Source organism: Erinaceus europaeus, chromosome 4, assembly GCF_950295315.1.
Source record: "Erinaceus europaeus chromosome 4, mEriEur2.1, whole genome shotgun sequence".
NCBI lineage: Eukaryota > Metazoa > Chordata > Mammalia > Eulipotyphla > Erinaceidae > Erinaceus > Erinaceus europaeus.
The window spans coordinates 90,728,363-90,754,964 of NC_080165.1; the positions used below are offsets into that span (position 1 = coordinate 90,728,363).

The 26,602-nt window shown below is 40.5% G+C and overlaps 1 protein-coding gene across 3 annotated transcripts in view; it reads left to right on the forward strand.

Moving 5' to 3' along the window:
* The first annotated feature begins 918 nt into the window (after window positions 1-918).
* GSTA4 (glutathione S-transferase alpha 4) overlaps window positions 919-26,602 on the forward strand; it is a 31,895-nt gene continuing 6,211 nt past the window's right edge. The window contains exons 1-6 of one of the 3 annotated variants that reach the window (XM_007516506.3): window positions 919-997; window positions 1,935-2,039; window positions 7,446-7,497; window positions 12,642-12,774; window positions 14,657-14,798; window positions 16,464-16,595. In XM_007516506.3, the coding sequence (XP_007516568.1) occupies window positions 1,953-2,039; window positions 7,446-7,497; window positions 12,642-12,774; window positions 14,657-14,798; window positions 16,464-16,595 (546 nt within the window). In that variant the 5' untranslated portion in view covers window positions 919-997; window positions 1,935-1,952. Of the gene's footprint in view, window positions 998-1,223; window positions 1,244-1,934; window positions 2,040-7,445; window positions 7,498-12,641; window positions 12,775-14,656; window positions 14,799-16,463; window positions 16,596-26,602 lie in introns of those variants that run through there. The other 2 variants (XM_060190041.1, XM_060190042.1) reach the window with 2 other exon arrangements.

Here is a 26,602-nt window from a genome sequence, read left to right on the forward strand (position 1 = left end):
AGGACCGGTGCAAGGATCCCGGTTCGAGCCCCGGCTCCCCACCTGCAGGGGGGGGGGGGGGTCACTTCACAGGTGGTGAAGCAGGTCTGCAGGTGTCTATCTTTCTCTCCCCCTCTCTATCTTCCCCTCCTCTCATTTCTCTCTGTCCTATCTAACAAGGACATCAATAACAACAACAATAATAATAACTACAGCAAAAAAAAACCAAGGGCAACAAAAGGGGAAATAAAAAAATATATATATTTAAAAAATTAAAAAAAAAATAAAGTCAAAAGAAAGGCAGACTGCCACATGCAGCGCCTCATTTGGATGTGTCTGGAGTCTTGGAAGCTTGACTACCCTACGTTCTCCTACAAATGGACCTTGAGAGCTTGTTTGGAGGTTCTAGCAGGGGAGCGCAGCTACTCGTATACCCTCGACCGAAGACCGGTCCGTCTCTATTCGGGGAAGGCCGTCCTCTTCGACCGAGCGCGCAGCTTCGGGAGGGACGCACATGGAGCGGTGAGGGAGGAAGGGGACACCCGCCTAGCCAGCCAGATCAGCCGAATCAACCCTGGCGATCAATGGGGTGACAGATGTCGCAGCCAGATCGCCCTCACATCCGAAAGGCATAGGGATGTGACCCAGTATATAAAGCCCCAGGACGTTCTCCTTTTACAGATAGGGTAAGTAATTTATTTATGATGGCATGCTACCAAAATGACTTTACTTAAATATAAATGTAACTAACAAGTGAAAGATTATTTCAACCTTAAAGAGACAAATATTAATGTTAAAATGGGTAAACTTGAACTGAATTCACATTATCCACAATACCTTGCAGATGGGAGGGGCATGCTAAATACTGCCATCTCTATTGGCGATATCTCGGAGCCTCGCCCACTATGAGTGCCCTTGTACCGCCCACTGTTCCCTCCCACTGTTCCCGCCCAGCTGCTGACCACTGGCAGAGCGCTTTGTAGGACCAGGGGTGCTCCAAGCTCAGAGCGGTCTGCAGGTCTGTCTACCCGTCTACTGCCCTCACCCTCTCTATCCCCTCTTACATGTTCTCTTCTTTGCTCTGTCAACTCGGAGCTTCTTACTCCTCCACCCTCCTTCATCCTCTCCCCTTATCAAATCCTTTCTTGTCGCCCCCGCCCCCAACCCAGTAGATGTGAGCCCCTTGGCTGTAGTTGGGTCCTTCTTGGCTCCGTGTGTGTGTGTATTTGCTTTAACCTCTGCGGAGTCTGAATGTTTTAGGGAGGTAAGCTTGGACCTTCTCCAGGCCTCGGCGAACGGGGGTGGGGTGGGGGGTGCGGCGGTGAGGTGGGGGTGGGGAGACACTCTAGTCCAACGTGGCCCTGGAATCTAGTCTCGGATGGCTGAATTTTTGGTCTAGGCTATTTCAAAATGCCCTGGGCTCCACTCCCAGCATGAGACCAGGGGTCAGCTACAACAGGCTTGCTGATTGACGTACATCTGGCAGACAATAGTGATACTCGGCCTGTCCCTCTTCAGGTTGCCTTGGTAATCAGACAGGACGACGTTGTCAGTGAAAGTATGAATCCTTCCAGGGGTCCCAAAGGAGGTATAATCCTCCGCGGCTCTCCGCTTCTGATTGTTTCCATTTGGAAAAATCTAGGATTTTTGAGGTCAAAGTGCATGATGTCCTGACTCTAAAGTGTACTGCTGCTAGCGCCAAGGTCTCTACAACAAACAAATGATCCCAGCACCCCAAGATCCTGAATAAAAATATAACTAGAAACGGAAGGCATGGTGGTTTTGTTTGTTTGTTTTCTGTCTTTTATGGCGGCAAGCTCTCAATAGTGAGGGGGAAACACAGTAACACAGTTTTACAAAACAAAATGAACCCTGAATATTCACTTAGCCTCTGAGCACTGGGTTGAAAATACAAAATTAAGACTGTGCAAGGAGCTGCTGCATTTGTTTTTCAGAAAACCTGAAAGGCCACTATGGCAGAGAAACCCAAGCTCCATTATCCAAATGGAAGAGGCCGGATGGAATCCGTCAGATGGGTTTTAGCTGCTGTTGGAGTCGAGGTATCCAAAACACTGTTTCTTAAGATTTGTGGTACAATTTTCTGACTTCTGGAGAAAACATTAATGGCGGAGTACGTTAGGGTTCTCTCCCACCAGCATTACAGACATGCTTCGCTGGGTCAGAAGAGGACTTCTTTTCAAAGGTGTTTTGCTTTACAAATGGAATGAAATTGATGAGATTCTAATTTACTTTGATTTTTATTTAATCATTGACTTCTGACCTATCACCAATAAATATTTATCATTGAAGAGAAAAGAAATATTTAAACTGGCCAGTTAACTTCTAGAACTTTTGTTAATTATTAGTCTCTAAATAGATGTCCTGTTTACTTCTGAAACGTCCAAGTAGCCACTTTGTGTCTTGTCTACAAACAAAACACTAAATGCTTAGACCCACGGTGGTTTGCTTTTTTTATTTGTTTTGTTCTTTAATGTCTCATCTATGGAAATTTTCAAATATGAACAAAAATAGAGAGGGCATTTATAAAGCCACATCAGAACTAAAAAAAAGTTAACACTGGGGGGGCAGGCGGTGGCGCACTGGTTAAGCGCACGTAGTTCGAAGCTCAAGGACCCTCAAAGGATACAGGTTCGAGTCCCTGGCTCCCCACCTGCAAGGGAACACTTCACAAGAGGTGAAGCAGGTCTACAAGTGTTTATCCTTCTCTCTCCCTCTTCCCCCTCCCCTTTCAATTTCTCTCTGTCCTATCCAAAAATGGCCACTAGGAGCGGTGGATTTGTAGTAAAGGCACCAAGAGTCCCAGCTAACCTTGGAGGCAAAAAATGAAAAAAAATTCACACTGGTCCATAACTAAACTGCAGGTGTAATTTCAGTTTAATTTTCCCACTAACATCCTTTGACTATGCTAGGATGCAATAATTTATTTACTCATCATGTTTCCTTAGTCTCTTAACTTGTGAGAATGTCTCAGTCTTTTCTTTATTTCACAGTCTTGACAGTTTAGAAAAGTACTTGTCAGGTATTTTTTGTTTGTGTATTGTTTGTTTTGTAGAATCTTTCATAGTTTGAGTTGCCCTGTTTTTCCCATGATGGGTTCTGGGTTTGGCTAGAGATTACCAGAGAGGTGAAATACTCTTCTCATTACATTATAGTAGGATTTTCCTGATATTAAGATGAGGTATCACAAATACTGTTAGCCTTCATTGATATTCTCTTATGAAGAGTAATTGCAAGGGGCCAAGTGGTGGCACACCTGGTTAAGTGCACACACTATAGTGCACAAGGGCCCAGGTTCAAGCCCCTGGTCCCCACCTGCAGGGGGAAAGCTTCACAAGTGTTGAAGCAGGGCTGCAGGTGTCTCCTATATCTTTCCCTCTCTATATCCCCCTCCCATCTCAATTTCTCTCTACCTCTATCCAATAATAAATAAATAAACAATAGTAACTGTCACTTGCTATTGTTTCATTTGGTTTCAGATTTTGTTCTTTGTTTGATTTTATAATTAATAGTTTGCCATTTGGTATTTTACAGTTTTCTAAGTTGACCTCATTTCTGTGTATAAGTTCTGGTTCTGGCTTTTCTCTCTGTGTGTTTTTATGTATTTTAAAAATAATAATTGTTATTATTGTTGTTATTATTTTACCAGACCACTATTCGGGTCTGGCTTATAGTGGTGCTGGGAACTGAACCTAGGAGCTAAGAGTCTTAGACATGAAAGTATTTTTACATACCCATTATGTTAAAAGCACCTAGCTTCTCTTGAGAAACTGGAAGAGCTGATGACAGTGAACTTTCATTTCCATACACATCAACTGCTGGATCTGAGTAAGGGCTACCAGTATAGTTCATTTCTCATTCAACACAATTCCCTTCATTCTCCATTGTCAGAGAGAATGTATTCATTTGTGTTAACAAAGGAATGAAAAAATTCTTAATGTCGTGAACAAAACCTCATTGGTTTACTTATGTCACTATTTAACCCAGTTCTGGGTTTGTAATTCTGGTTTACTTAATAGATTTTGGAATAGATATCTTATACGTGAATGTAGAAATGTCAAATCCTTAATCTTCTCTATCTTCATTCTAATAATACCTTGTCTCTCCTTCTCCTAATTCAAGATTCTCAGTTACAGTAATAGCAACCCAACCCCAAATAAATTTTACAAAAGAAGGTGGGTCACCTGACGCACCTAAGCTAGACTAATTATAGCTAGCTGGTGGTTGGGATAAAATAATCAGCTCAGGCCATTGAAATTTTTTTTTTTTTTCGGATAGTGTGATGATTTGCTATGTACACAACACAAGCTTAAGCCCAGTCCCCCACATTGAAGAAGGTTTGGTGGTGTGGTCCTGTTCATTCTCTCTCTGGCATCGTCATTATCATCATCATCATCACAACTTGAATCATGAACCTACACTTCTGATCAGGCTGACTACATGATTTGAAGGAGCAGTTCCTAAAGGCAAAGGTGTATTTCTCCTAGATTCTTTGCCCAAAGATATTTTTTTAGCTGAAGTAATGCCCATATATTGGTAGATAAAGCTGGATCTGCTGGTAGCCCATGGATGAGTTCTTGACCCCCCCCAATGCCAGGTATATAAACTATACACTCTCTATACCTGAGTGATTAAGCAACTAAAACCTGTGAGAGGCAGCCTGTCTTAAATCAAGGAGTCAGCATATCTGCTCTCAGTTCAATGATTTGAGTCCTCTGACCATTTTAAGTTGAGTATTACTTCTTTACTAAGGAAGAGACCTGAGGGTCTTTCAGAAACTCAGATCTCTCTTGATAAGAGTGAGACTAACAGATAATATAAGAAATTTTTTAAATTTGATTTTTAAAAAATTTTTCCCTTTTGTTGCCCTTCTTGTTTATTATCATCATTGTTGTTGTTGTTATTGCTGTCATTGTTGTTGGATAAGACAGAAATGGAGAGAGGAGGGGAAGACAGAGAAGGGGAGAGAAAGATAGACACCTGCAGACTTGCTTCACCGCCTGTGAACTGATCCCCCTGCAGGTGGGGAGCTCGAACCAGGATCCTGATGCCCTTTCAGTGTGCTTTGTGCCATGTGCGCTTACCCCGCTGCACCACCGGCTCCCTAGAAAATTCTTAAAGGCTATGAACCCCTTACTTCATACTTCTAAGACATTCACTTATGAACTGAAAGAGTGCTATGCTGTGGAGATGGGAAATTCTTGGAAGAACCCTGGTTTGGAACAAACACAACTGATCGTATAGATCTGGGATGGGGAATATCCATCCTGTGGGCTATAATAATTCAGTCTGGCCTTGTCAAGGTAGCCATAGGTGTAACATGAAATTGAATAAGTCTAGGAGCTTTTCTCATACAACATTAAGTATTGATTTTTTTAATTGATAATATTGTGTGGTCTGCAAATGGTGTTGTAAATATTCAAATTGTTCTCGGCAGAAAAAAAGGTTCCCTGCCCCTGATATAATAGATGCCGATTTCATTCTGACAGCCATGAGCAATACTTAGCCCACAGTTGCCAGGCACCCTCTAATCATTATCTTGTCGTTTTGATCCTTTCCCTTCTTTCCCACCCACTCAGGCTCACCTTCCATTCTCCTGCCAGCTTTATTTCATTGATCAATCAAGTTTGACACAAATGTCTCTAGCAAGATATTTTGTATGTGCTTACAGAAGTGAAAAAAAAAAGTCAGAATCAGAACCATTTAAAAAAATTTTTTTATTATATTTATTTATTTTCCCTTTTGTTGCTCTTATTGTTTTTTATTGTTGTAGTAATTGTTGTTGTTGTTATTGATGTTGTCATTTTTGGATAGAACAGAGAGAAATGGAGAGAGGAGGGGAAGACAGAGGGAAAGAAAAAGATAGACACCTGCAGACCTGCACCACCTGTGAAGCAACTCCCCTACAGGTGGGGAGCCGGGGCTCGAACCGGGATTCTTAAGGCTTAGTGCCACGTGCACTTAACCTGCTGCACCACCTACCTGACTCCCAGAACCAGTTGTTTTTAAGATGTCTGTTTCTGGTCTCTAACACACACTGAATGTGAAACTGGGATGGGTTCGGGTGCTTTAGGGCCTCACACTCTAACTCCCACTTTTCTCTGTGCTTTAAGTGGGTGTGGAGGGAGCAGCTCCTATACATCTGATCAGCTGTGCATTTGGACAAATGGCCCCAAATATTCTGAGTGAGAAAAACCAAAAAAGATAGTGTTCTGGGAAAAAAAAAGAAAGACTAACTGGATATAACAACCAAATGCCTGAAGCTAGATTAGATAATGAATGGAAAAATGGGTTTAAGAGGAATAGTTATAAGTATATAGATAAATAGATTTGTGTTATATAAACATTTGGAGGTAATAGAGTACTTCTGGATATGGGTTATATATTAGATGCAAAAATTAGTATTAATTGTGAAAATGATATTATGCATACCAGATTGGCTACTTATTCTTTCTTAAAGGGAAATACACACTAATGTCTGCAACTCACCTCCAGATGATTCAAGGGACGAGCAAGAAAGCAAATGTAGTAAAAGGTTAACAACTTGAACATTCTGTTGAAAAACTATAGGGCAAGCATACAATGATTATAGCCATGAAAGAGTATTAAAAGAAAACTTTTAAATTTAACAGTACACCTCTCTTCCTTTTGCCCTTTCGGCCTTCTGCCTTTTCTGTTTTTTGCCCTTTCTCCCTTTATGCCTCACAGTGGGCCTGCACATGCCTTTTTATGTGTATCTTCCCTAATAACCTTTCTCTTGGTTACCTGAACTTGACTGCTCAGGTCCCATCCTTTCTAATTGGCAACTAGCAAGAAGTTGCTGGGAAACAGAGACTCCTAGATTGGCTCATTCTCCCATTACAGTTTTAGAATTTTATCATTAATTAGCACCAATTCTTATATAAGTTTCCCTTTTTTAAAGCATTAATTTATAGACGCTTTTGTTGTTGTTACTGATTTTTTAAAATTTTTTAATCTTTATTTATTTATTGGATAGACACAGGCAGAAATTGAGAGGGAAGGGGGTGATAAAGAGAGACACCTGTAACACTGCTTCATCACTTGCTAAGTTTTCCCCCTGCAGGTGGGGACCAGGGACTCGAACCTGGGTCCTTGCGCACTCAACCAGGTGTGCCACCACCCAGCCCCGTTGTTATTGGTTTTAAGCATGACTGACATGCTTGAATTGTCCCAAATCTGGCTAGGCAGTTCCCGTTAGGTCAGGTCCTGCCTCTACCTTTAACAGATCTCATTAGTCTTTGAGCATTTCTTTGTCTTTGCACATAATAGAATCATCTAGGAGTCTTGGTTGCTTTTAGAGATGGTGGTCTTTGTTTTGTGGTAATTTAACTTAATCTCTGAAGTCCTGAATCTGTAATGACATTTTCCTTTTACTTTCTTTTTTTTTGGGGGGGTGGTTTGTCTCCTTCTCTCTCTCTCTTTTATAGTTTGATGAAGAATTTTTAGAAACAAGAGAACAGTTGCAGAAACTGCAGAATGGTGAGTATAGAAATGAGACAACGTTGTTAATACAGGGTTTTCTTTTTAATAACGTACACACATATATACATACACATATATATATTAGACTGCTGACACTCAACATCCAGAATAGTATCCTAAAGCTAGGCCATCAAAAAAGGGGATAATAGTTGAAATATCCAGGAATCACTTCTTATTCCATAGCTTTATAAAAAATAGTTTAGGGAGTCGGGCTATAGCGCAGCGGGTTAAGCGCGGGTGGCGCAAAGCACAAGGACCGGCATAAGGATCCGGGTTCGAACCCTGGCTCCCCACCTGCAGGGGAGTCGCTTCACAGGCGGTGAAGCAGGTCTGCAGGTGTCTATCTTTCTCTCCCCCTCTCTGTCTTCCCCTCCTCTCTCCATTTCTCTCTGTCCAACAACGACAACAACAATAATAACTACAACAACAATGACAACAACAACGACAACAACAATAATAACTACAACAATAAAACAACAAGGGCAACAAAAGGGAATAAATAAATAAAATAAATATTAAAAAAAATTTTTTTTTAAAGTAGCAAATAATTTCTTTAAAAAATAGTTTAAAGGGGTGAGGGAAGGTAGCATAATGGTTATGCAAAAACCTGATGCTCTAAAGTCCCTTGATTAATCCCCCCATCCAATCTCCTCTCTCTCTCTCTCTCTCTTTCCCTCTCTCTCTCTCTTTCTCTTTCCCTCTCTCATCTTTATTTTATTTTGTTTTAATGAGAAAGTACAGTGAGATACCAGAGCACTACACATTTTTTAGTATTTATTTATTTTTCTCTTTTGTTTACCTTGTTTTTTATTGTTATTGTAGTTATTGTTGTTATTGATGTCGTCATTGTTAGATAGAACAGAGATAAATGGAGAGAGGGGGGAATACAGAGGGGGAGAGAAAGACAGACACCTGCAGACCTGCTTCACCGCCTGTGAAGTGACACCTCTGCAGGTGGGGAGCTGGGGGCTCAAACCATGATCCTTATGTCGGTCCTTGTGCTTTGCCCCACGTACGCTTAACCCGCTGCACTACCGCCCAACTCCCTCACTACTCATTTTTGACTGGGGATTGAACTGGGGTGGTGTCAGGTATTTAGCTGAGGGCCTCAGAGCTTCAGGCATGAAAGACTTTTGTATAACTATAATGCTGTGTCTTCAGCCCACACACCCTTTTCTCTTTTTTTTCTTTCCTCTCCTCCATATTATATGACATATTATAAGTGGGTTGAAGTTCTTACTTATACTAGATTATATTTCTGAAGTAAATGCCAAACAGAAGTGAAGTCAATAAAAGCTCCTATTCTTTTTAATTGATTTAATAATGATTGACAAGACCATAGGATAAGAGGGGTCCAATTTTCACCACCAGAACTCTGTATCCCACCCCTCCCATTGGAAGCTTTCTCTTATCCCTCTGGGAGCATGGACCCAGGATTTTTTTTTTTTTTTTTTTTTTTTTTTTTTTTTTTTACCAGAGCACTGCTCAGCTCTGGCTTATGGTGTTGTAGGGAATTGAATCTGGGACTCTGGAGCCTCAGGCATGAGAGACTCTTTGAATAAACATTATGCTATGTACCCCTGTGTGCCCTGGATTCTTAAGGGGTGCAGAAGGTGGAAGGTCTGGCTTCTGTAATTGCTTCTCTACTGGACATGGGCATTGGTAGTTCGATCCATACTCCCAGCCTATTTCTATCTTTTCCTAGTTGGACAGGACTCTGGAGAGGTGGGGTTTCAGGGTTCATTGGTGAGGTCATCTGTCCAGTGAAGTCAGGTTGGTGTCATGGTAGCATCTGCAACGTGGTGGCTGAAAAGGCATTAAGATATAAAGCAGAGGTGCCAGGTGGTAGCGCAGTGAGTTAAGCGCACAATGGCTTTTCAAAGCTCAAGGACCAGCCTAAGGATCCTGGTTTGAGCCCCCAGCTCCCCACCTGCAGGGGATGTCACTTCACAAGTGGTGAAGAAGGTCTGCAGGTGTCTTTCTCTCCTTCTCTCTGTCTCCTCTCCTCTCTCAATTTCTCTTTGTCCTATCCAACAACATCAATAACAATATTTTTTATTAATAATAACCACAACAACGGGGGCAACAAAAGGGGAAAAATTGGCCTCCAGGAGCAGTGGATTCCGGGTGCAGACACCAAGCCCCAGTAATAACCCTGGAGGCAAAAAAAAAAAAAAAAAAAAAGATATAAAGCAGAACAAATTGTTTAGTGGAATCTAAAAGTAAAGACTATAGCAGATGAGATTTGGGGGTCTCCATTTTGGAAAAGGTTAGTAGGTCTATTTTAGGTATATACCAAGGGGGGCCTTGACTTGACTAATAACTCCTGCTTGGCCCCAGTCCCTCCATACTTAGTCCCCATGAAGAATATCTGGCACCCTTATAAGTAGCCCTTCACTCCCAGCTATCAGCAGACTCTTCAGGCCAACTCAGCACTACCTTGAAAGGGACCAGCTTTTCAGGGCCATATGGCACCTTCCATTCTAGACACTGGCTACCAGGAGTAAGCCAGTGCTGACTACTCCTGTGCCCTCTCATGACCCCAGTCTGAGTCCCCAAGGACTTAGCTATCCTTTTTTAATTTTTCTTTTATCTTTTTTTAAAATTTTTTATTTATAAAAAGGAAACATTGGGGGATCGGGCGGTGGCGCAGTGGGTTAAGCGCACGTGGCGCAAAGCGCAGGGACAGGCGTAAGGATCCCGGCTCCCCACCTGCAGGGGAGTCGCTTCACAGGCGGTGAAGCAGGTCTGCATGTGTCTTTCTCTCCCCCCTCTCTGTCTTCCCCTCCTCTCTCCATTTCTCTCTGTCCTATCCAACAACAAAGCAACGTCAACAATGGCAATAATAACAGCAACGAGGCTGCAACAACTAGGGCAACAAAAAAGGGGGGGGGAAATGGCCTCCAGGAGCGGTGGATTCATGGTGCAGGCACCCCCAGCAATAACCCTGGAGGAAAAAAAAAGAAAGAAGAAGAAGAAAAAAAAAAGGAAACATTGGCAAAACCATAGGATAAGAGGGGGACAACTTTGCATAATTCCCACCACCAGACCACCCTATCCCATCCCCTTCCCTCTTAGCTTTCCTTTTCTTTATCCCTCTGGGAGTATGGTCCCAAGGTCATTGTGGGATGCAGAAGGTTGAAGGTCTGGCTTCTGTAATTGCTTCCCTGCTGTATATGGGCATTGACAGATTGATCCATACTCCCAACCTGTCTTTGTCTTTCCCTAGTGGGGAGGGGTTCTGGGGAAGCAGAGCTCCAAGGCACATTGGTGAGGTCATCTGTCCGGGGAAGTCTGGTTGCATCTTGCTAGCATCTGGAACCTGGTGGCTGAAAAGAGAGTTAACATACAAAGCCAAACAGAGTTGACCGATCATGGACCTAAAGGCTGGAATAGTGCAGATGAAGTGTTGGGGGGGGGGGTCCTCCATTTTGTAGATAGCTAGTAGGTATATTTTAGTTATATTTCAAAGGGCCTGTAGCTATACTAGTGTTTTTTGGGGTTTTTTTTTTGTTTGTTTGTTTGTTTTGTTTTTTGCCTGAGCCTAAAGTTTGATATGCAGGTGGATCCAAGTTATTGTCTGGGGAGATGACGTCATGGCTGGGAAAAGGACCAGAAAGCTGGATCAGGGAAAAGAGTAGCTCCCTAATATGGGAAAGGGGTATAAATATTGTTGACTATAAACCCCATCAATTTGATGTGATCTTGGGCCCATAATTAGCTTTGGAGCCTGTGTGAATTCTGCATCCCTCTAGATCTGAGCTCACATTCTGTGGTCATGAGTAGGAGCATTCCATTTACCAGAGCACTGCTTAGCTCTGGCTTATCGAGGTGTGGGGGATTGAACCTGGGGCTTGAGAGCCTCAGGCATGAAAGTCTCTTTGCATAACCATTATGCTTTAACCCAACCCGGTTAGCTAGCCTTTTTATCTCTCATATATGTTGAAGAAATCTATGTGTGTTTTTTTCCCCTTTTTTTTGTATTACTAGTGACAGCAAACTTAGTAGTATGTAATTTGTGACTAAAGAATAGAAAAAACAACAAATATAACAGTGTCAGTTAACAACGTTAGTTTCATCATCAGATTCTCGGAAGCATAGAACATTCCAGTGATGGAAGTGTTCATTTCTGCATTGTTCAACTTAGTACCCAATATCTGTGCTGGTCAAACACTACAAATGTGTTGAGTATGACTAAAGAACTGAATTTGACATTTTTAAGAATTTTAATTTGCATTTACATTTATCTGGATCCAGGCAGCTCCTGGCTACTGTACTGGCCAGTCCTTATCTGAGATATCTTCATTACTTTTACCCCTTTTCCTGTCACCTAGAGTATTTTTCCTGGGGCAAAAATCAAAATTACAGGTTTAGAATGGTACCAAACTCCAGGCCTGAAAATTTTTTTTCTTATATTTTATTTATTTATTGGCTAGAGACAGCCAGATTGAGAGGGAGGAGGAGATAGGGAGAAATACTGAGAGACAGAGAGACACCTGCAGCACTGCTTCACCACTTGTGAAGCTTTCCCCTTGCAGGTGGGGACTGGGGACTTGAACCTGGGTTCTTGTGTATTGTAACATGTACACTCAACCAGGTGTATCATCACCTGGCCCCTTCAGGCTTTTTTTTTTTTTTAAGGCTAAACCCACTGCTCTGAATGAAATTGAGGTCATATGTAATCAGAGAATTTAAACTATGTTCTGAGGATGTAGCTTCTATATCTCTTTTTTTAAATAAGTCTTTTTAAAATTTTTTTATTATCTTTATTTATTGGCTAGAGACAGAAATTGAGAGGGAAGGGGGAGACAGGGAGAGAGACAGAGAGATACCAGCAGCCCTGCTTCACCACTCACAAAGCTTTCCCCTTACAGATGTGGACCACCACCTTCTGGCCTCCATTATCTCTTTTCACTTTATAGAGTATTAGAGGATCTTGGCAGAGAGTGAAAATCACACACACACACACACACACACACACACACACTTTTAACCAATGTACTGCTCCACTCAAGCTTTTGGTAGTTCTGGGAATTGAACCTGTAACTTTTGGTTTGTCAAGCATGAAAGTCTTTTTGCATAACCATATGCTACTTCCCCATCCAAAGAGATCATTTCTAACTCTGAGCTTCCATTCTCAGGTAACCATCTACTGTTCCAACAAGTGCCAATGGTTGAAATTGATGGAATGAAACTGGTACAGACGCGATGTATTCTCCACTATATAGCAGAGAAGCACCATCTCTTTGGCAAAGACCTCAAGGAGAAAACCCTGTATGGCCCCATCTTGAGTGTTTTTGCTTGTTATTTTACTGATGTCTTGGCTGATTTCCAGCCCTCTTAAGCACATCCATTTTGTGTCCCTAGTGTGAATAGAGAACAAAAGCCAGTTAGGAAATCAGTACAGATTATCTGAGTAAAATGAGAGAAAAGGAATTCAATTCAATTTAGAAAATAGTCCTGTGTTTCTTTCAAATTTCAAGCTTTGGTAATTGTTTATTGCCTTTTTCCCAAATGTATTATCACTGAGTATTAGGAACAGGAAGCCACAATGATATTCAGGTCCTGGAGTGTGTTAGACTATAATTTGAACATAAAGCCTGCTCCTTGTGCCTCTAGATGTCTGACCTTAGGCCAAGTGCTAAACTCTAAGGATGCACTTCCTGTAGAAGGGGGGAAATTATTCCTCATAATGTCACAAGAGTCAGTGAAATATTGAATATAGAATATGTAAAACCATGCCTGCTGGGTTAAGCACACATAGTATATAGCTCAAGGACCTGCACAGGAACCCCAGTTTGAGCCCCCACCTGCGGGGGGGGGGGTCACTTTGCAACCGGTGAAGTAGGTATGCAGGTGTCTGTTTTTCTCTCCCCCTTCTCTGTCTTCCCCTCCTCTCTCAATTTCTCTTTGTCCTATCCAGACAACAACAAAAATGGAAAAGATGTCAGCCAGGAGCAGTGGATTCATGGTACAGGCACCAAGCCCCAGTGATAACCCTGGAGGCAAAAAATAAAATGCCTGCTATACACTAAGGACTCCATGATGTTTTAATTATTTATTTATTTATTTATTTTGCACATAATACTGCTCAACTCTGGCTTATGGTGGTGCTGGGGATTGAACCTGGGATGTCAGAGTCTTAGGCATTAAAGTATTTTTGCATAACTATTATGCTATTTCCTCAGCCCAATGTCCATGCAATTTCATCCTCACTGGAGTGAGGGTGTCATTCCATATGTGTTGAAGGGTAACAGGACAGAGTCTGGGAGAGGACAATCATGACAACTGTGTTTTCTGATTTATAGTAGATTTTCCTGAGTTACATCAATAATTGACTTGACCCCTTTGCTTTTAAGAGACGGGCGGTAGGGCAGCAGATTAAGCGCACATGGCACAAAGTGCAAGGACCGGTTTAGGGATCCCAGTTTGAGCCCCAGGTTCCCTACCTCTAGGGGAGTCGCTTCACAGGCGGTAAAGCAGGTCAGCAGGTGTCTATCTTTCCCTCTCTGTCTTTCCCTTCTCTCTTGATTACGATCTTCATATCCAACAACAATGGCAGCAACAATGACAACAATAATAACAACGATAAACAACAAGGGCAACAAAAAAAAAAAGGGAAAAAATGGCCTCTAGGAGCATTGGATTTGTAGTGAGCAGTGGATTCGTAGTGCAGGCACTGAGCCCTAGCAATAACCCTGGAGGAAAAAAAAAAGAGAGAGAGAGAGAAACAGGTGTAGATAAATGTTTTTCAGTACTTAGGTTGTTAGGACCTTTAGAAAAGAAAAATACTGGGAGATGGTTGGTAGCACAGAGGGTTAAGTGGCATAAGGATCCGGTTCAAGCCCCCGACTCCCCACCTGCAGGGGAGTCGCTTCGCAGGTAGTGAAGCAGGTCTGCAGGTGTCTATCTTTCTCTCCCCGTCTCTGCCTTCCCCTCCTCTCTCCATTTCTCTCTGTCCTATCCAACGATGACATCAATAACAATAATAACTACAAAAATAAAACAACAAGGGCAACACAAAAGGGAATAAGTAAATATTTTTAAAAAAAAGATTAAAAAAATTTTTTTAAATACTATGAGTTCCTAGTTGTTAAAGCAATGATAGTTAAAAACAAGGTTCGGGAAACTGAGACATTGCCTTTTTTGTTTTCAGAATTGACATGTATGTGGAAGGAACGCTGGATCTACTGGAACTGATTATCATGCATCCCTTTCTGAAACCAGAGGATCAGCAAAGGGAAGTGCTTACCATGGCCCAAAAAGCTATACTTAGATACTTTCCTGTGTTTGAAAAGGTAGGTGGTAGGCTGAGAAGGTGGTATAATGGGTAGGCAAAAGACTTTCATGCCTGAGGCTCTCACCTCCCGGGTTCAATCTCCAGTACCACTGTAAGCCAGAGCTAAGCAGTGCTCTGGTAAATAAATAAAACTAAGAAAAAAGAAACGGTAGGTGGAAGAAAAGAATATGACCACAGGTAACCTTCCATACGGAGGGGAGGGGAGGGTTGTTGGGACTGGACTTTCAGACTACTAGGACCAAATAATAATCAAATCTAGAAAAAATATGGACTCACTGAACTTGCATTATTATTCCTTATACTCAAATGATAGCCTCATTGTATAAGATGCAGAAAAGCAGAAACTGCCTAGTTCACTCATTATTTTGTGTCACAAATATTTGCCAGTCATTTATGTATAATGTATCAAATAGCTATTGTGTATAGTTATGTGCTGATAGAGAAGAATAATTTCTGCTTTCCCTTCTCTTTGCTCTGTTTTATTTTTCTTGTCTTATGTGCTTTTTTGTTTGAACATCAAGTTCCTCTTCCTGAGTGCAGAGTTTTAAAAATATTTTTATTAAAAAAATAAAAGAACATGCAAAAGCATAAACTTGGCAAACTTCCTATGGCCATCTTCATGGATTTAGCTTTGAGGAGAGTAATTTTTTGTTTTCTTCTATTGCTTGTTTTCATGGCATCTTGCCTACAGTCATGATGTGAATATTACTGACAATGAAGAAACATGGTGTGACAAGGGAGGAACAGGTGCCTCGAGATGGGCCACTAATAGTTCTTTAGTCCCTGTCATGAGACTACACCAGGCCTCCTCAAAATACATGAACCAAAAATGGTTATGGCTCTTCTACACATAATGCAACAGACTTGTAGAAGTTAAGTGATATTCTTATGGTGAGACTGGACCTGGAACTCTGGTCTCTGACTACAAATTTTGGATTCATTATATACACTCACTATGACTCCAGTAGTTATATTTGATTTGAAACAGTCAGCAGAGTCAGATACACACACACACACACACACACACACACACACACACACACTCACACACTCACACTTGGGGGGCAGCTCAGTGTTCACTGAAAGAATTGTTCCTTGCTTCTCCTCATCAATATCTATTCCTATAAACTCCTACTGCTTTATGTTACTCTCATAGTGAAAGGCAAGATAAACCCTCCTGCGTATTTTTCATTTTCTTTGTCTTGGAAGATGTGAATGGAAGGCTGTTTTTCTTATAATTGTATCTAGTGCATATGTCCTGATGTCCCAGAAACAGCACTGGCAATGAAATTGGACTCCTTACTCCATTTTCCCTCACCTTCTGAATTCATCAAGGCTCACACATTTCTGTTGATACAATTTTAGAATAAGTGTATTCTTTCAAAGATGCTAAATCCAGAACCATTCTTTGTAGGGTCTTATTGTGATATGCCAATAAAACAGACATTTGCTGATGTTGTCATTTCTATGCCTTTTGTAGCCTCTCTGTCCACCCTCTCTACCCTATACCTTATAGGGAGTTTCCTTTTAGTGTTATTTATAAAAAGATGAGAGAACAAGGCCATAGTTTTACCCCTTTCTCAGAAACTGTGGTGTTTTAATAGCCTCATCAGTTTCTCCATATGGACTACTGTAACTGATAACTAATATTTACATTCTGCAGGCTTTAAGGGAGCATGGGCAAAAGTTTCTTGTTGGTGATCAGCTGAGCCTTGCAGATGTGATTCTACTTCAAACTATTTTAGCTCTGGAGGAGAAAATTCCCAGCATCCTGAATTCATTTCCTCACCTTCAGGTAAATAAAGCCATAATTGGGGCATGCCAATTAATTTCATTTCTTTTCTTTTCCTCTATATTGGTGGGATTAATGGTTTACAGTTAACAGTAAAATACAAAATATAATAGTTTGTACATGTGTAACCTTTCTCAGTTTTTTACATAACAATTCAACCTCTACTAGGTCCTCAGAATCTGAATGCTCCCTCCACACTTACACACCAGTCTTTTACTTTGGTGCAATAACACCAGCTCCAGTCCAAGTTCTGCTTTGTGTTTTCCCTTCTGTTCTTACTTCTTAACTTCTGTCCATGAGTGAAATTATCCCATATTCATCCTTCTCTTTCTGACTTATCTCATTTAACATGATTCCTTCAAGCTCCATCAAAGATGAGGTGAAGGTGAGTTCACCATTTTTAACAGCTGAGTAGTATTTCACTGTGTATATATGCCATAACCTGCTCAGCCACTCATATGTTGTTGGACACCTGGGTTGTTTCCAGGTTTTGGCTATTAAAATTGTGACACTATGAACATAGGTATACACAAATCTTTTTGGATGGGTATGCTTGGTTCCTTAGGATGTATCCCCAGGAGAGGAATTGCAGGGTCATAGGGTAGGTCCATTTCTAGCCTTCTGAGACTTCTCCAGACTGCTCTCCACAGGGGTTGGGCTAATTTATATTCCCACCAATGGCTCAAGAGGGTTCCTTTGTCCCCAGAACCTCTCCAGCATTTGTTGCTGCTACCTTTTCTGCTGTATGATATTCTCACAGGAGTGAAGTGTTATCTCATTGTTGTCTTTATTTGCATTTCTCTGACAATCAGTGACTTGGAGGTTTTTTTTTTTTTTTTTCCCCTATGTTTCTCAGCCTTTCGGATCTCTTCTGTGGTGAATATTCTGTTATGCCCTTTCCTCATTTTTGGATGGGGTCCTTTATTTCTTTGTTGCTGAGTTTGATGAGCTCTTTATATATTTTGGTTTTTAGCCTCTTGTTAGATGTATGGCATGTATAGATCTTCTCCCAGTATGTAAGGGATCTCTTTGTTTCAGTGGTGCTTTCTTTTGCTGTGCAGAAACTTTTCAATTTGATGTAGTCCCATTGGCTTATTTTTATTTTAGTCTTCCTTGTAGTTAGATTTGTGTCATTGAAGATGCCTATAAAATATAGATGGGAAAGAATTCTGCCAGTATTTTCCTCTAAGTATTTGATAGTTTCTTTTTAATATAATTTTTAAAAAAATTTATTTGTTTTTAATGAGAAACACAGGAGGAGAGAGAAAGAGCCAGACATCACTCTGGTACATGTGCTGCCGGGGATTGAACTCAGGACCTCATACTTGAGAGTCCAATGCTTTATCCACTGCGCCACCTCCCAGATCACATATTTGATAGTTTCTGGTCTAATACCAAAGTCTTGATCCAGTTGGAATTTATTTTTGTGTCTGGTGAAATGTGGCAGTTCACTTTCATTCTTCTGAATATTTCAACCCAATTTTCCCAATACCACTTGTTGAAGAGACTCCCCTTTCCCCACTTAATAGTCTGGGCACTTTTGTTAAAGATTAGATGTCCATAGGTGTGGATAATTGTATTTCTAGTAGCTGTTTAGTGGATTCCTTACAACTTTCTACTATTGTGATAACAACCAACAGTAACAGTTCTTCCTTTCCAAATTGAATTATTTTAAATGTCCCTTTCCTGTGCTTTGTGCCATGTGCACTTAACCCACTGCGCCACCACCCAGCCCCCTAAATGTCCCTTTCTGTCTGCTTCTGCCAGGGCTTCCAACATTACACTGAATAGTAGAGGTGAGAGTTGATATCCTTATCTTGTTGCTAGTCTTATAGGAAAAGGTTTCAATTTTTTTCACCATTAATATGATGTTTTCTTTTTTTTTTAATTTAAAATTTTTTTTTAAATATTTATTTTATTCCCTTTTGTTGCCCTTGTTGTTTTATTGTTGTAGTTATTATTGTTGTTGTCATTGTTGGATAGGACAGAGAGAAATGGAGAGAGGAGGGGAAGACAGAGAGGAGGAGAGAAAGATAGACACCTGCAGACATGCTTCACCGCCTGTGAAGGGACTCCCCTGCAGGTGGGGAGCCAGGGTTCGAACCGGGATCCTTATGCCGGTCCTTGTGCTTTGCGCCACCTGCGCTTAACCCGCTGCGCTACAGCCCGACTCCCTAGTATGATGTTTTCTATAGGTTTGTTATATGTGACCTATTTAAAGTGTTCTAAAGAACTTTCTCTATGGGGGCTGGATGGTAGCGCAGCAGGTTAAGTGCACATGGCGCAAAGCACAAGGACTGGCTTAAAGATCCCTGTTGGAGCCCCCAGCTCCCCACCTACAGGGGGGTCACTTCACAGGTGTTGAGGCAGGTCCACAGGTGTCTATCTTTCTCTTTTCCTCTCTGTCTTCCTCTCCTCTCTTGATTTCTCTCTGTCCTGTCCAACAACAGCTATAATAATTACAACAAGGGCAACAAAATGGGAAAAATAGCTTCCAAGAGCAGTAGGATTCGTAGCGCTGGCACCGAACCCCAGTGATAGCCCTGGAGGCAAAAAATAAAATAAAAGAACTTTTGGGAGTTGGTCATTAGCTCAGCAGGTTAAGTGCACATGGCACAAAGTGCAAGGACTGGTGTAGGGATCCCGGTTCAAGCCCCTGGCTCCCCACCTACAGGGGAGTAGCTTCACAGGTGGTGAAGCAGGTCTGCAGGTGTCTATCTTCCTCTCCTCCTCTCTGTCTTCCCCTCCTCTCTCCATTTCTTTCTGTCCTATCCAACAATGACGACATCAACAACAACAACAATAATAATAACCACAACAATAAAACAAGGGCAACAAAAGGAAATATTTTTAAAAAAGAACTCTATAGTCATCTTAGTCTATAATCTTGCTTAGATTATAATTATTATAATGAAGTGAAGGTGCAGAATTGATCCACAAATCACTAAGATTCATAAATTATTTATATGTCAAACAAGTTTGACTTGAATTTAATCCACAACCTCCTGTTTTTAAAATAAAATATATGTTTACTTAATTTTAATGCAAGGAAATGTATAAAAAACTAGAGAAAATGTAGCACAATAGGAGACTACAAACACATAAATCCTATAAAAATGCAATTATTATACAGGTCACACTTTGAATCAGAAAAAAAATGTTTAGATGGTTCTGAAACAACTAACAATTTGAAAATAAAAAGTTATCTCTCTGAATTTTCCTGGCATGAACTAAACCCAAATGAACAGAAACTTCACTTGTGAAAAATATAAGGGACTAGTGAGGTAACACCAACACGATACCAGCAATGTTGCAACAGACCTTTAAACCCGAGGCACCAGTGGTCTGAGATTCAGTTCTTGACATCACCATAAACTCGAGTTGTACAGTACTTGGGTGTGGGGAGAGGGGGCGGTAGCACAGTGGGTTAAATGCATGTGGCACAGAACACAAGGACCCACGTAAGGATCCCGGTTTGAGCCCCAGGCTCCCCACCTGCAGGGGAGTCGCTTTACAGGCAGTGAAGCAGGTCTGCAGGTGTCTATCTTTCTCTCCCCCTCTCTGTCTTCCTCTCTCCATTTCTCTCTGTCCTATCCAACAATGAAGACATCAATAATAACAACAATAAGAACTACAACAACAATAAAAAACAAGGGCAACAAAAGGGAAAATAAATTTAAAAAAATTAAAAATACGTATTATAAAAATACTAGGAGAGGGGTCGGGTGGTGGCACACCTGGCTGAGTGCATATGTTACAGTGCACAAGGACTGGGGTTCTCCTCCTTCTCTCTCGATTTCTCACTGTCTCTAGCCAATAAATATATAAAAAGATTTCTAAAAAGTAAAAAAATATATATTAGGAGAATAATAAAGTATTGTGGGTTTTTTATTTGTTTTGTTTTGTTTTATACCAGAGCACTTCTCAGCTGTGGCTTTCGGTGGGACTGAATTGAACCTAGGGCTTTGGAGCCTCACCTTGAAAGTTGTTTTGCATAATAACTATGCTATCTCCCCCACCCTAATAGTGTTGGTTGGAGCTATGTGATGTGTATGTACTAAGTATAAACAAATTTAATTGAATTGCTCAAATTAATACACCTAATACATAACTGACTAGTGTGTGAACCTAGACAAATTGGCTCCAGGGTCAAAGCATTTAAGATCAAGGTTAAAAAATATCAGGGCTGGGCGGTGGCACACCTGTTTGAGTGCACATGTTACAGTGTGCAAGGACACAGGTTCAAGCCCCCAGTCCCCACCTGTAGGGGGAAAGCTTTGCGAGTGGTGAAGTAGGGCTGAAGGTATCTCTCTCCCTCCCCCTTCCCTCTTGATTTCTGACTATCTCTATCCAATAAATACAGATAATAAAATTTTTTAAAAAGGTTAAAAATATAAACAAAGAAATCATAGGTTGTCCTAGGAAAGAGCGTGCATTTTAAGAATTACATGAAAGAATTGACTCTATCAGACAAACATGATAGATTTTACAACATGAAAATTGCAACCCTTAGAAAACTTCAGCTTCTACTGCTCTGTTGTTGAGCCCCTCCCTTGTATTTTTAGTTCAGCCACTATATTCTCTCACTCTATGCTATCTGTTGGGAAATTTCTCACACTTTCTCCAGCCTTGTTGGCTTTTCTCCTGTTGATCTTCTCATTTCATAAGCATCACCAAGATGTTGCTTTGAAGTCCTTGTCAGTTAGTTCGTATAGGTCCACTGGATTTGAGTGTATTTCCCAAATTATTGTCTTGATTCATTGGTGTGGTTGGGGCCGGTGGGTTCTTCCTTCTCTTCATTATATCTGTTGCTATGTGGGGACCTTAGGGGACCCTGTGTGAGTGGATCTGGCCAGTTACAGAGATTCATAGTTGCAAGTACCTGGCACTAAAAGTGTGTCTTGTTTGCCTAGGCCTGAGGGGGTTGCAGCTATCCCCCTTTAGTCAACAGCAGCTATACCCCTATAGTCAGTGAGCCTGGGTAGACCAAGAATCTAGGGGCTTGGGTTGGGGGGGATAGCAGAATGGTTTTGCAAAGGATTTTCATACCTGAAGCTCTGAGCTTCTGGGTTCAATCCACTACCATATACAAGAGCTACGCAATGCTCTGGTCTCTCTCTTTCTTGAAAACAATATTTTATTTATTTTATTTTTTGATGAGAGAGGCACAGAGAGAAAGATCAGAGCACTGCTCATTTCTGGTTTATGGTGGTGCTAAGGATTAAACCTGGGACCTCAGAGTCTCAGGCATGAAAGTCTACTGTTTAACTATTAGGCTTTTCCCCCAGATCACCCACTGGTCTTTATATCTTTCTCAATAACAATAACAACAACAATAATATCTAGGGGCTGCGAGTCGGGCATTAGCACAGCGGGTTAAGCACAGGTGGCGTCAAGCATAAGGATCCGGGTTCGAGCCCCTGGTTACCCACCTGCAGGGGAGTAGCTTCACAGGCAGTGAAGCAGGTCTGCAGGCGTCTTTCTCTCCCCCTCTTTATCTTCCCCTCCTCTCTCCATTTCTCTCTGTCCTATCCAACAATGACATCAATAACAACAACAACAATAAAAAAACAAGGGCAACAAAAGGGAAAATAAATAAATAAATATGTAAAAAAATATCTAGGGGCTTAAGTGCCTAGTGATGAACTATATTCTTGGCATGAGTGTTTTTGTTGGGGTTGTTATTTGTTTGTGGTTTTTTCTTCTTTCGAACTTTAACTATGTTTCTTCCTTGTAGAAACTCTGGTGACACAGGTTTCAGAATATTTTCTATGCATATCTTTTCCTTTTTAGTTTAGTTTTTCTGTGTTCTTCACTATTCAGCCAACAACAAACTCCATACATAGTTGGCCTTTAGGAACTGCCATTGAGGTAATTGTAAGAACTTGTTATCTCTATGCTGCTTGTACTAACAGGAGTGCTTGAGAATCAAGTTAAAAAACAATTTCATTGTTAGGCTATGACTCCCATTCACAGAAATACTAAGTTTAAGTTAAGCTTAAACTTAACTTCTGAGAACTAATAAGAGGTAATCTAAATATCACAGAGGATTTCCCATTATTCTCCTTCACACAGATTCCAAAGGACCTGCATGTGGCTCAACTTACTCCTAGGTGTTATTCTAGCACAGCTGGGCACTAGAATTTTGATGCAGAGAAGTACTTTAGGGTAGGGGAGATAGGATAATGACTATGTAAAGTGACGTTCACACCTGAATCTCCAGAGTCCCAAGTTGAATACTCCTGTACCAATATAAACCTAAACTTAGCAACTGTCTGGTAAAAATAAAAAGACAGAGAAAATATAAGTAACTTTTAAAAAATTTAATGTTGCAGCTGAAGAAACAGCTCAACTGGTAGAGAACAGGAGTTTGCATGCCTGAGGCTCCGTATTGAATCCTCTGCACTGCATAGACTCTGCACTGCAGAGTGGTGTTCTAGATTCATTCTGTCTCTCTAAACTGTCTAAATATGAGGGACTGGGTGGTGGTACGCCTGGTTGAGCACACATGTTACCATGTGCAAAGGCCAAGAGTCAAGCCTCCAGTCCCTCTCTATAAGGAAGAATGCTTCAGGAGCGGTGATGATGTGCTATTCTTTGTTTCTTGATCCCATTCACTTTCTTCTCCATTTCTACCTTTATAATTAATTAATCAATTAATCAATCAGTCAATCACTTAAAATAAATAAAATAATCAAGACTGAATCAATAAAAGCTTAAAGAAAAGGTAATTTCATTTAATGCCTTCAATATACATATAAGAAACTAGATCCAAGGCAGTAGCAGAAGTCACATGACTTCATTAATGAGTCCCTTGATTTTTGTCTAGAATATTTCTAACTTTATAAAAATATGCATGATTTAAAAAAAATTCTTCATTGAGGGATTGATTGCTTACAGTCAACAGTAAAATATAATAGTTTGCACAGGTGTAATATTTCTCAGTTTTCTACATAACAATTCAACCTTCACTAGGTCCTCCTCTGTCATCATACTGTAGGACCTGAGCCTTCCCCAGAGTCTTTTACTTTGGTACAACACACCAACTCCAGTCCAAGTTCTGCTTTGTGTTTTCCCTTCTGTTCTTATTTCTTAACATCTGTCCATGAGTGAGATTATCCCATATTCATCCTTCTCTTTCTGACTTACCTCATTTAACATGATTCCTTCAAGCTCCATCCAAAATGAGGTGAAGAAGGTGAGTTCACCATTTCTAATAGCTGAGAAGTATTTCACTGTGTATATATGCCATAACCTGCTCAGCCACTCAACTGTTGTTGGACGCTTCCAGGTTTTGGCTATCAAAATTGTGCAGCTATGAACATAGGTATACACAAACCTTTTTTGGATGGGTGTATTTGCATACATGAACTTTATAGAAAAGAAGTTGCCAGTCCCTGGTACAGAAAGCCAAGAGTGACTTATACTTTCTTTCTTTTTTTTTTTTTTTTTTAACCAGAACACTGTTCAGTTCTGGCTTTTGGTGGTACGGGGGGATTTTGAAACTGGGATGTTGGAGCCTCAGGTATGAGAGTCTGTTTGCATAACCATTATGCTATAACCATGGTTGCATAACCATTATGCTTCACCCTGACTTATACTTTCTAAAGAGAGACACATACTTAATTTTTTCTAAGTCTAATAACATTGTTTTAATATACTAATGACAACAACTATCTAATTAAGTATATAGGCCCAGAAAATAAAAATGCAGATATTCAACAAGGAAAATTGCCATTACCTAGCTTAGTTATATATCCTTTTCTCCTTATAGACACAGAAGTGAACATCCTTTCATTTGACTTTAATGCTACTGGGGCCCTGAAATATCCTAGGGGTCTACTGATATTTTCTATTTATAATGCTAATGAATTACCCCAGGCACATCTTTGTAAATACAGATTTAATCATGGGTCAGGTAGAGGGTTTTTTGTTTTGTTTTGTTTTGTTTTTGTTTTTGATTTTATTTTTTACCAGACCACTGCTCACCTCTGGCTTATGGTGGTATGGTGGACTGAACCTAAAATTTGGAGCTTCAAACATGAAAGTCTTTTCTATGACCATTATGCTTTCTCTCACATCCTGGAACTTCAGTATTAAAGGATTTTGGAATCTAGATGTGAGCTGAGCTGAGCTGAATAAAGGAGTCATTTCTGCAATGACTAAAAGGTTATAAGAAAAAGATCAAGAGTTTTATTATACACGGTAAATTCAAATGCAATTTAATCTTGAAATGCTAAGTCTTGTGAATTAGCTTCTAAATATTGGTGTAATGCTGGAAAACATATAGTTGAAATAGTTTATTTTTTAAAAAAAGAAGGCGGCTTGGGGGCACCTGGTTAAGCACACGTCACAGTGCACAAGGACCCAAGTTCAAGCCCCCAGCCCCCAACTGCAGGGGAAAAGCTTCACAAGTGGTGAAGTAGTGCTGCAGGTGTCTCTCTCCCTTTCTGTCTCCCCTTCCTCTCAATTTCTCTCTGTCTCTATTTAATAAATAAAGATGATAAAAATTTTTTAAAGGCTTCATTTGACATAAAATTAGTTGACATAAAATTGTCCTAATTATGAGTTTGTGTATATAAGAAATATGTATGCATGTTTATATATGTTTGCATGCTTAGTTAATACTGTACTTTATATGTAATAGACTATTTAATAAATAGCAGCTTTTGGGGTCTCAGCAGTGGCAAAGTGGATAAAGCATGAGGTCCTGAGTTCAGTTCCCGGCAGCACATGCACCAGAGTGATGTCTGTCTCTTCCTCTCTCCTCCTATGTTTCTCATTAATAAATAAATAAAGTATTTTTTAAAAAGCAGCTTTCAAAAAAATTAACTAAATTTTTGGGGTGGGAGTAGATAGCATAATGACTGTGCAAACAAGTTCTCTTTACTGAGGCTCCAAGGTCCCAGGTTCAATCCCCTGTACCACCATAAACCATAGTTGAGCCCATGCTCTGGAAAAAAAAAAATAGCAGCTTTCAAAGTAACCTATTTGAAATATTTTATTTAAATAATTACAGCAGCCTGGAAGGTGGCACAGTGGATTAAGCACTGGACCCTCAAGCATGAGGTCCTGAGTTTTTTCCCCAGCATTGCATATGCCTAAATGATGCTCTGATTCTCTCCCTCTCTCTCTCTAATACATAGATAAAATTTTAGTAAACAAAAAATGACTACATATGCTAATACACATTTCTTCATAGAGTTCACTAGATAAAATGGACTTTTCTCAGTTACTGAGAATTGATAAGACTTAGACCAATATGTGAAAAACATTTTTTTTATCCATAAATATCTGGCATCTGAGTTTAGGCTTTAAGAAAATGCAACTGGTTATCTCCCACACATAACCAGAAAGAGAATTCATTTGCTAATGGAAGCAAAAGAGTCCAAGAAAGATAAATCTTAAAATTTAAATTGTAACTAGTATCTGATGCCCTTTAAAAAAAATATATATATATATGGAAATGTACCCCTCTTATCCCATAGTCGTCAATATTTTCATTTTATAAATAAAAAATTAAAAAAATATACACTAAATATAAATATATCTTTTGTCCTCAGTGAGCTAGTTTTAGCAGTAAATACATTAAGTATGCTTTATTTATTTATTCCCTTTTGTTGCCCTTGTTGTTTTATTGTTGTAGTTATTATTGTTGTTATTGATGTTGTCGTTGTTAGATAGGACAGAGAGAAATCAAGAGAGGAGGGGAAGACAGAGAGGGGGAGACAAAGACACCTGCAGACCTGCTTCACTGCTTGTGAAGCGACTCCCCTGCAGGTCGGGAGCCTGGGGCAAGAACTGTGATCCTTATGTCGGTCCTTGCGCTTTGCACCACCTGCGCTTTACCCCCTGCGTTATCGCCCCACTCCCAAGTATTTTTTTTTTTTTTTTTTGTTTTTCCTCCAGGGTTATTGCTGGGCTCAGTGCCTGCACCATGAATCCACCGCTCCTGGAGGCCATTTTTCCCCCTTTTTTGTTGCCCTAGTTGTTGCAGCCTCGTTACGGTT